The sequence below is a fragment of the Solanum lycopersicum genome, chromosome 9, assembly GCF_036512215.1.
Source record: "Solanum lycopersicum chromosome 9, SLM_r2.1".
Taxonomy (NCBI): Eukaryota; Viridiplantae; Streptophyta; class Magnoliopsida; order Solanales; family Solanaceae; genus Solanum; species Solanum lycopersicum.
Window position 1 is genome coordinate 6,819,948 of NC_090808.1, and position 11,683 is coordinate 6,831,630.

An 11,683-nucleotide genomic window follows, 5' to 3' on the forward strand; every position below is an offset into this window, starting at 1 on the left:
ACATATGTAATTGTATATATGGCAAGAGAGATTGGGAGAGGGAGAAAAGGGGCGAGCGAGACTGGGAGAGAGAGGAGAGAGGCGAGTGAGATCCAGAGAGGTGAGCGAGAGAGGGAAGAGAATGGGAGAGAGGTGAATTGTATATGTATATAATTGTATATAACTGCATATTATACATATACATTTGTATAAATGACAAGCGAGATTGGGAGAGGGAGGAGAGAGGCGAGCGAGATTGAGAGAAGGAGGAGAAGACGAGCGAGAGAGGACAGTGAGTGGGAGAGAGGTGAATTGTATATGTGTATATATGCTAAAAATTGTATATTATACATCTTTATTTGTATATCTTGACGAATTATACATATACAAACATGACTAATTATACAAACTCGAAGTCACCTCACGTAATTAATATATAATATTAATCGCGAGTGATAATTATAGCAAACTATAGATGAATAATTAAATAATATAAGTTTGCTTATCCTGATAATTTTCTCAAAAATAAACAGTTTATTATCATCTATATTCCTATTCTTAATGATTAAAATAATAAATTATGACTTTAGAATATTTATTAGCAATTTGACTCATTTTATTTTTGTATTTGGATGGAAGTATCGAAAAAGAACCGGAAGATCCGGTCAGTTTACTTTGTTATTATTCGGTCATACTTGATTCTTCTCTTTTTGGCTTTTAAGAGCTCTGTTTTCTTTTCTTCTTCACTTTCGGTGCTTCTGCCAACACCTTCTTATCTTCCTCTTCTGGTAATCAATTTCCTCTCCTTTTCTCTTTATATTAACAATTTTTCAATTTTGTAATTGAGAAACTTCTAGAAGCAGTAATTACTTATTTGGCAAAAAAAAAAAAAGAAAAAAGAACTAGTAATATTTTGCTTCATTGTGGTTGATTAACTTTTGATGTTCTCTTTGTTTCTGTTTTACTCTTGTGTGGAGATGAAATTTGCTCTACAAATTGGGTATTTTTATGTTTCCCCTGGAATTGGGTATATATACAAAAGGAATCTTGCTGATACATCTTTTACTTTTTTTTTTAATCCATTTTTATTACTGTTGTATTTTTACCTTTTTTTTCCCCCTATTTATTGGAGTAGTTTTTGGTTTACTTAAAATTGGTATTGTGAGATCATGTAGACAGATGTAATATAGTTATTTTTCTAACATGAACCAATTTCACTATTTAGTGGCTATCTCGATTGAATCGTAGTAAATGTTTCATATGAGAAAACTAGGAAGTTCCCAGTATTTCATTGTTTGTCATGGTGCATTTTACTAGTGAGTTGGTATGGTGGGAAATCATGTTTTATAGCATAAACTTCCCATTGATTCGCGGTGGGAAAAACCTTTGTTTCTCGTAGTGAATCTAGTCTATTTGACGTTGATGGATTCAACCTTAAGAAGTTCTTAATAATGAACTAATTTGCACTTACGAAATTATGGGTTCAAAATTTTTAAATTTCTTAAGACTTTTAGTAGTTATTCGCTTATTGTGTAACAAGGTATAGTATCTCCATGAAAAAAATGTCAATTCTGCAGGTAATTATAGATGAAAACACATATATCTTTGGTTAAGGAGTTGATCTTTTCACGGACATCCGAATAGAGTGTACGACAACTACTTGTTGTGCTTTTTGTGCACAATGAGCATCATTCATGTTTTTATTTGGCGCCGTTCATATCGGCTTGTGTATTGGTTCTTTTATATTGGAAAGGATTGTAACTTACCAACTTTTATCACACTGTTCAAATATAAAAATGCACATTGATGGGGTTTTGACTTTGGGCTGATTTTTTCGATTAGGCAGTTTTAAGTTTCAATGAAGGGTGGAAAAGGAAAAGGTGCATTGAGAAAAGAAACAAGGTCGGCGTTGAAGCCTGTTGAGGACCGGTGAGTAGCATTTTAAAGTTTGTTTGTTATTCTGGCTTTATATGTGAGTAGTTTTAGTGCTGCATAGATCTTACTCAAATATTAGCTGATACTACATTTGGGATACGGAAATGGAGTTTCTTGGATTTTAGTTTTGACAGTATGTTGTAGCATAGTGATAAAAAGGCATATTTTTTTAGTGACAGATCATGTTTGTCTCTCTTATTTTCAGAAAGATGGGGAAGAGAAAAGCCACGTTGAAGGACGCCAAAAAGAAGGTCACAAAGGATAAAAAGGCAAAGAAAGATCCCAATAAGCCTAAGAGGCCTCCCAGTGCCTTTTTCGTATTCCTGTAGGGGCTTCGTTTTCTTTTTATAATTAACTATATTTAGTTGCATGTTAATAGTTATGTTCTGTAACCGACAAATGATCATTCATGCTATTGCAGTGAGGAATTCAGGAAGACATTTAAAAAGGAGAATCCTAATGTGAAGGCTGTTTCTGCTGTAAGCTTTGATTATTTCATTAGCATTGCTTCATTTAATAATTGTCCTGAGAAATTGTTAATTTTATATCTAAAGGTCGGGAAAGCTGGAGGAGAAAAGTGGAAATCTTTGAGTGCAGCTGTAAGTATTCTTCATCTCCTATAAGTTAGTGATCCAAGTAAAGAATTTGGCATAATGACCATTTTATGCACACCACATTGTTATATTGTTATGCAAGTTAAATAATTTTGCTGAAGATTGATATGGATTCGTAACTTTCTTTTTATGGGACAAAATCTACATATTTAATGTAATGAGTCACTTATAAGTTTGGTTCTACTTGGTGAAAGGAAAAATCACCATATGAAGCCAAAGCTGCAAAAAGGAAGGCAGAGTATGGAAAACTCATGAATGCTTATAACAATAAGCAGGTAAGCTTCCTATAATCTGTTTTTTGTTTAAATTTGTATGATTTTTGAGCTGGAAAGAGAGGCTTCTTTCTTCTCACTTCATTAATGGAATTAGGTGGAAAGCTCAGATGATGAGGACGAAGAAGAAAAAGAAGAAGAAAAAGAGAAAAGGTCAAAGCCTGAGGTACATGATGAAGATGCGGAGGACAGTGGACAGGTACTAATAGCTTACGAAATTCTAGTGTGTTTTTTAATTGACTCGATGCTTGCATAAATGCATCTAATAGATTTATATTTGTGTTGACAAGACTGTTGTGGCTCAGGGTTGCTCCCCTTCTTTGGGGGTGTTAAAACGAGAGTGTAGTTGGCTCACAGTTCTCCCATCCTTAAGGATGTTAGAGAATAGTTTCACTGATCATTCTAGTCATTTCATTAGGCCCTTTTCTTGGTGGCGGGGAGGGGGGATGCCCTTTTTGTCCTTAATGATGCAGAAGTGCACTTTTGGTCGCAAAAAGGCCGAGGAAGCCGATATTAAATGTTAAACTTTGGATGTTAATGCTTGATCCAAAATGGAACTTGTATAGTCCGAGGGACATTGAAAACTAGAACTTGTGCCTTAAAAGGCAAGTATAGATGCTGGTGGTTTTCGACAAAATTATTGCCAAATTCGTAACAGAGTTGATTTGAGTTTTGTGATTTGATCATCTGCTCAATAAACTTTTGATAAGGCAAGAAATATAGTGCCTTACCTATTATGAAGCTAGTTAATTGATGTGTAAACCTTTATACGTTATCCTCATACGGGACTTCGATCTATTACCGTAAGTGCTATGCTACTTTAATTTGGGAACAAGAGTTCTTTGTTTCAAGTAGACTCATTTGTTATAGTAGCTGCGTTATTTTTCTATCAGATTTACTAGTGCTTGATAATCCTTAGGGCGAGGAAGAGGACGATGAAGACGAAGAGGATGAAGATGAGGAAGATGATTGAAGCTATGTAATTTCTGGCTTGCACCGTTTCCTTGGTCCATCACATGCACACTTCAAACATAATAGTTTTCGTAATTCTGTTACCTAAACCTATGTATTTTCTGTTACCTAGTTGAGTTTTGCAGTTTGCTGAAACTCTTAACTCTTGTGAACTCATATATATATATATATATATATATATATATATATATATATGACGATATGTGATGTGGCATCTCCCCTTGCTTTGATTATTGTACTGTTTGTGATTGATATTGTTTTTTTCTCTATTATTATTATTATTATTTATATGCTTCGTATGAGTTGAGGGTCTATATATCACTCTCCAAGATGCAAGTCATAAGTTACATTAGTTTATATAGATAATCATAACAAGAAGGGCACATTACAACCCTAGTTTGATTGAATCAGTGGGGTCATATTATAATGTTCGAAATGCCATAACTCTCTCTAAATTGTCTCGGATTTCTTTCTCAAGCTAAATTTATTGAGTTCCTGAAAAAAAGCAAATGTATCAACCACAATAGGGAAGGTTCTTAATGGAATATCATCCGCCTTTTTATCCTTTTTAGGTGTCTTCCATTTTGGATATAGTTTTGTTCATCCCAAGATGTGATGCATGAAGCGTTTGTGGAAGTGAAAATTGGTAATTATTATACCTAAGAGACGAATTCCTAATATGTTGAGTCTATATTCTAAGAAAATAGAGAGATTGATGATTAATATGTCACATAAGCATTATATATTATTGGATCGGATTAATGATATGGAGTTCCATATCTAGGGCATTGTGTGATAAGGATATGTCACCATGGATTAAAAGTCAAGTTCTAAGGAGTGGTTGTTAGACCTACTTTGTTATATGAGTAGAGTGACCAACAGTCAAAAATATAAGCGTTGTTTAGAAGATGAAGGTAGCATGATGAGGATGCTCAAATAGATTAGTAGACATACTAGGAGATAAGATTATGAATGAGGTTATATAAGACAAGGTGGAAGTGAATTCCGCAGTGGAAAAAATTAAAAAAGCAAGTCTGGTGGTACGTACATGTGAAGAAGTAATTAGGCACACTGTATCACTTCTTCAACTTACTAAGGATATAACCCTAATATAAAGGTAAAAAGAATAATAGGTGGCCGAGTGTTGTAGTGTTATTAGTGTACATATATTATCTTATTTACCTAATTTTCATTATTACATGTTACTTCATTTGTTTGTTTATCTAGCTAGCTATTTTGTGGTCGACTTATTTTCTTTCTATGATACTTTGATTACATTTATTTTGCATTAATGATTTATCGATAAAAACTTTTCTACCCTACAAAGATAGAAATAATATCTAAATAACCCTATCTCTGTTAATCTCACTTATAAATCACACCAAATATATTGTTATTGTTTGTATTCTTTATTTGAACTAGATATGAAGTTTTAATATTTATGATAAAAGGCTGCCTAGTAAAAACCATATATATTTCAAATTCGATAAACTAATTTCAATTATTTTTTAGTATTAATTAGAGTTTTGTTTCCCCTGTTTAAATTACTGAGCATCTTATAATATTTAGAAATTATTCTTTTATATAATATTCTTTTGCGTATCATTTTTATGTATTTAGTGAATTTTATATCTTGCTACAAAACAATAATTAGTCTACTTATAATATTGAACGGTGAGTACTTTTGTAATGTATGTTATTTTTCGATGACATTTGAATATTGGAAACTTTTGTAATGTATTTTGTTTTTCTTTTTTGAGCTCATTGAATATCATAAATCTTTATCATTTTCAGGAAATTAAATATTCTTTATATTTTTTGTTGTATAACTAGCATATATTATTTAATAATATTTCATTTAATATATTTTTTGAATTATACTCATTGGTAAGTGCACAAGTTTAACAGATGTATCCAAAGTGCTTTCAAGTATTTATGCATTTTTATAATTCAACTGGATATTTGGATAAAACACTACATAATTAATTTTTTTCTTTTACAATAAAATATCTATAGTTTATAAAAACTATATAAGTAACTTCACTACAATATCTGTTTTGACTGGTTTGGAAGATATTCAATCACTTAAAATTCAAATATTGTATCAACTTAATGATATTTATTTATTATTTAAATAAGTATTTCATGTATATTGAAGTCAGTTGTTGTTACACATAATTTTTTTTATTGATAGATATACAATTCATGTGCGACACACAAAACTAAGCTAGTCAATCAAATGTGAACATATTTACTAGCACGAAAGATTTCATACAAAAAAGATAAACATATCACTAACCTTAAGAAAAATATTCAAATCTATTAAATATCTAATTGAGATGGTGTTTGAATTGACTTAAATGTTGATCAAACCTATTTTAAAGTCAGTTTTTGATTTCTGAAAGTGTTTGAAAAGTATAAAAACTAATTTAAAATAAGTCAAGTATGACTTAAAATAAGTTGGTGAGTGTTTGACAAGATATAAAATGACTTAAAATAAGACAAAAATCAAAAGTAGGCCTCCTCCTACTTTTTGTTTTTTGACTTAAAAGTTATTTCAATGTAACTTTATATTTTGACTTAAAAGCTATTTTTTAAGCCAATTCAAACAAACTCTAAATGTCAAATTAGATTATCTCTTATATAATATGATTAGTCAACTCTATTCTTCTACAATTTCATGGTAAGAGAGACAAATATAAGGAATAAACTTCTCTATTAAGTAATTATTTTCGACTAATTTTTTAACAATTGTGACAAAGATGAATGATGCGCGCAACTGCAAGGGGTAAATGTGCAACATGTAAGTACCAAAGAAAACGATGTGAGAAAAATTGTCCATTAGCTCCATTTTCCTTCCAATGAAGTTGAAGAGTTCAACAAAGTTATTTGATTCTACTAAGTAAGCACTATCATACAAATGCTTAATTCTGTTGTTGACAATGTGAAAAAGGCAAAAATGGCTGAAACCTTATTTGTTCAGGCTAAGATCAGGTATGAAAATCCTGTATACGTGAGTATTGCTATTGAAAATAAATTGAAGTTAGAAATTAAGGAAACTATGAAGGAGATTGATTTAGTGAAGAAAACAACCACTTATTTCAATGAACTGCGTGAAAGACCATTCTGGCCCAAGGTAAATCTTTTTTTTTTTAAATTTCAATTTGATTTTATTTTAAATGATTTTTTCCTATATTATTCGAAGTTTATCATCAAAATGATCAATTAAAGAACATGATACATCACTTGCTCTTTGACTTGCCAATTGAGATCTTTTGATTTTATATTTATTAATTTGTTGTCAAACCATGAACAAATGATATGTATTTTCACTTTTCATTGTTATGATTTAGTATCAATATATCGTTCATACAAGTACTTTTTATATATAAAATTTAGTATTTAAAGTACTTTACAACAAAAAACTAGCAGATTTGGACAGTTGACCCCACGTATTGCTCAAGCTTCATAAAAACAACCAACGCATTATCTATCATATTTAAGGATGTATATTAGGTCGTGTAATCTCTTGGTTTGGCTAGTGTATAGTATGATATGATCATCTGTAATAATTATGTACCCATACCATCCACAATTTGTTCTTTTTTGTTGCATAAGTTTCATAGTAGATTTTCAAGAACCACTTTGTTGTATACCTCTAGGAAGTTCACACCTCCAATAGATTTGGGGAAACATAATTTTTCCCAAGCAATCAATACTTTTTTAGGGGCATCAACATATTCATTTTATAAAAACCTATTGCAAATAGATCAAATGACTTGTATGATCTTCTTAGGTCGTGAGAAAACTTTTGACTAGAATATTTGTATGGCAAATAAGATACTTTTGCCTAACTGAGTTATGCCAGCATAAGATAGAAATCTAGTGGTCCAACTTATAATTCTTCTTAACACATCTTATAAATGAGGGAAGACTCAAAAATGAGTAAAAACGTTCTCTTTGGTCATGATTGAATAAGTGACCGTAATAACAAACTACACTATCCAACTAACTATTACTATTGAAGAAACTTAAGTTCACATATCATTTTGTTTGAGAAAATAGGGGTACTTTCACTAGACAACCTTTTTTAACATGCCATTCCCACTTTTAATATTATTATTGATAGCTCTTCTTGTAACAAAGTTGTATGATATATTAGTACCTGCTATTGAACTCATCACATGTAACAATCTTGCAGTGATCATTTTTTATATGATTTTTTATTTTATATAAATAGTCCTTTAGAAAAGTACGTACTTATCCTCTATGACACAATTTTTGTTAACCTACAATACAATGCAACAACGAGAAAAATGCATACACACTTAACATATACCAAATCATGTATAAGTTTATGTACTTTTTTTTATGCATAACGAAATTAAATTAGATATTTCACGTAGAAAAATATATTTTCTATGATAAATAATTAATTCATTGATTGCACAATTATTTCATTTTGTGCAGAATAATGAAGAAAAGTGGCACACAAAGCTTTCAAGGGCACAAGTCTGACTCGACTTTGGAAGAAGCTACGAGCATTACTGAGAAACTTGCCATTCTAGATGTGAAAAAAAATCAGGTCATGTCGTATTATAAATGTTTATATTCTAAATCAAATTACTTCTAAGGCGATTTTAGATTATTTTCTTGAAGGAAACTCTATATCAATCCGTATGAATCTTAATTTGTTTTAAATTTTAAATTCATCTTTCAAGTAAGGTAAAACTCTAATAAATTTATGCTACCAATTTTGCCTTTACATATTGTGTGCAACCTCTAACATTTGTATTTATTTTTCTCTATTGTATGGTTCATTTTAACGACAATGATGGGACCTAGGAAGCCCTGTAATTTGCAATGAAGATGAGATGAAGATTATAATTTCTATAGATTATGATTTTAAAACGTTGATTTTGATGACGTAAAATGATATCTTATAAAGTTTATTGACGCTCATGTCCTAGTGTTGAAAAAAGAGAAAACATAAAAGTTGGAGAATAGTTAAACATAACAATCTTGTTGTGTTTTTATTTAAATAGTTTCTGCTCACATGCCTTGCACGTATAAGTTGAACTATCGGCACAATATTTTAAAAAAATATCTCTTTTAAATTAAGTCTTTGAGTTTATATATGAAAGATATAAGAATAACATACAAGTTTATTTGAATATTATAAATATGAAGTGTCATTGTGATTTTCTGATTAACATGCAATAGTCCCATGATTAGAATTATAATCTCAAAGGGAATAAGGAATTCAATAGTCAAGACTTAGAACTTGAATATACTAATTCTCTGAAAGAGGCTCAACTTATGAAGTTCATGTGGAACTATGGGAATGACACAACTCGAATAATGGTCTACATAATAATATGGAAATCATGAATACGACACTTCTCTTTCTCTTACTTACTTTCTCAAAACTTAGTTCAAATCGATAGTTTACCTCAAAGGGTTAATAATTGAACTTAAAACATTTCTTGAATTCTACTTTTAACTTTCTCTTTAATGTGAATTATGAATTAAAGAGTTATGGTTCATGATATGAAGGATCTCATGATAATGAAGTAGACTCATGTATACTTTCTCATCACTCTCATACTCACTTGCTCGAGTCTTGAAACGAATTACTAGAAATTGTAGAAGACTTCTCAAAATGATTCACATGGACTTTCCCATAATGTGCAAAAGAACTCTTAAAAATTAACCCTTAGCTCTACCTTGAATGTGAATTAATAATTCAAGGTTATGATTGTGGTACAAAATATACCTTGATGTTTAGGAGTGTTTTCAGATAGTTAAGCAAGATAAACGGTTGAAAAACACCATCCGGGGAGCAAGTCCGTGAAGCGGAGATTATTTAAAATGTTTGCTCGAAATAAATTTTGAAACAGTGGAGTTCGCGACCTCCTTACGATGCGGAGAGAAATATTACACGCTGAAGGAACAGGTCCGCAACGCAGACTTATTACATGTTCCTTGTCTGACTTTTCTTCCTCATTTTCTAACCCCAATTTGCCTAAATTCGATTATTTTGCTCAATTTCTCTATAGATCTAGATACCCAATACATGTACTCAAGGATCTAATCAAACAAAAATCTAGAATCGAATCAATTTCCTACAGAAACTCATCTATCTCAACTAAATTCAAGAATGAAAGCAAATTCATGAATATATAACAAGAACATTAATGCTTCAACTTTTAGAACAAATTTAAAGCTGAAATTTAACATGATTGCAGTGTGGGTGAACAAACCCAACACTATGGAAGCTTATATAACTGAAGGAATCATCTTCTTGAAGAACTTGAAGGAAAATCTTGAAAGATAAACTTAGCCTTAGCGTTTCTTGATTTTCTTGAGCGTAGAATCTTTGGAGTGAATGAGAGTGTTTGATTTTGTGAAAACTGATTTTCTATACGTTTTGGGCAATCTAGATGACTTTCTAAGGGTTTTTAGGACTAGAATACCCCTAAAGAATTAATTAAAACAAGCTGGGAGTCGGAATCATTTTCACCGGGCAGTGAAGTTTGTATTGGCTCCGCGTCTTAGAGCCATCGCGGAGCTGCTGCCAGGTTTTGTGCAATGTTAGTAAACCAGTCATAATCTTTTACTGACAGCTCCGGATTTAGCAAACTCGGTGACGTTGACATGAGAACTCGAAGCGATTTAATTTCATATCTTTTGGATCTCCTTACTCATTCTGTACTAAAAGTTATGTCCAGTTGAAGTTGACCCGAACTTAAGAAAAACATAGTAATGACTTAAATGCTTTTCTCTTTCGTTCTTCTTGGAACTTAAAGTGCTACATTTAGTGACCTCAGCACTAAAGAATTTTTAAATTCCTTGCAAAAATCTCATTCACTATGAAGAACGGTTTGAGTCTTCGTTAAAATTTTTTATGGGGTGTTACAATATCTCCCCCTTGGGATCATTCGTCCTCAAATGACGATTGGATTGAGTATGGAATGGGTTACTCTTACTAAGGTCTACGTCTAATGGTATGCTCTTACTATATTCAAGCTTTATCCAAATACTTAGTTTGGATTCTATACCTCTCTATAGGAAATCTCATCCCAAGATTACTACTTTTTACCACTACATTCAAGCATAGTACTCTAACAACTTCATTACTAAAACGACCTTTAAAAATATATATCCCCCAAACTCTTTGGAACTCATTACTTACGCTACGCTCAAACACTTGACTTGATTTCTCATTGTATCAACTCCCCTTAGGTCTAAAGCTAACATTTGAAAGTTATGGACCTATTCCACATATCTAAGACTGGTCTACCTTCTCTTTTACACTAACACTTGGGAGAAGTTAATCTCATGGCTACCAAACTCTCTATAATCAGGTAGTGAGACCTCTTTCTAAGGGGTTTCTCTTAACCTTTTCTTATTACATAGCCTCTTGGTATACTTTTTTATGCTCTTGCTATTTTTGTGACTTAGACACAGTTTGCTTCCCTTATCTAAAGGTTAGGGTTTATCAATTGAATCACTCATATCTATTGTAACTAATCACCTCAATTTCTCACCTACTCTATGACAAGTTTTCTAGATCAAATGTCAAGACTAACATCATCACCCTCATGTTACCATTCTTTGAATCATGAAACTCATCTCAAATTCAAGCTTAATGTTCATAACTAAAACCAAATATCAATATGATTGCTCACCTACTTTACAAACGCAGAAACACTCATCCAATATGACTATATGACAAATAGTCAATCGTCATCTCTTAGAATTCATACTTACAATTTACTATCACATTTCCTTTCACAAGTCGGGTACTATTCACTCATTCACTATATATCAATGCCTAATTAGTTTTATAACACTTTGAATATTAAGGTCTCTCCCTCAAAATCATAAGCCTATCTTAGAGCTATCACC

At 31.5% G+C, this 11,683-nt stretch overlaps 1 protein-coding gene across 5 annotated transcripts; it reads left to right on the plus strand.

Moving 5' to 3' along the window:
- Nucleotides 1-603: 603 nt before the first annotated feature.
- On the plus strand, nt 604-4,058 carry LOC101247954 (high mobility group B protein 1). 5 transcript variants are annotated; one of them, XM_069289286.1, is made up of 9 exons: nt 652-767; nt 1,557-1,626; nt 1,826-1,908; nt 2,120-2,239; nt 2,336-2,393; nt 2,469-2,513; nt 2,723-2,803; nt 2,898-2,999; nt 3,720-4,058. In XM_069289286.1, exons 3-9 carry the CDS (start codon nt 1,838-1,840, stop codon nt 3,771-3,773), a joined length of 531 nt encoding a protein of 176 aa, XP_069145387.1. In that variant the 5' UTR covers nt 652-767; nt 1,557-1,626; nt 1,826-1,837; the 3' UTR covers nt 3,774-4,058. The 5 variants fall into 5 exon arrangements, with proteins under 5 accessions (XP_010325790.1, XP_025888637.1, XP_004246321.1 ...); XM_010327490.4 differs by having other exon boundaries at nt 697-767; nt 1,822-1,908; XM_010327488.4 differs by lacking the exon at nt 1,557-1,626 and having other exon boundaries at nt 604-767.
- Nucleotides 4,059-11,683: the final 7,625 nt, after the last annotated feature.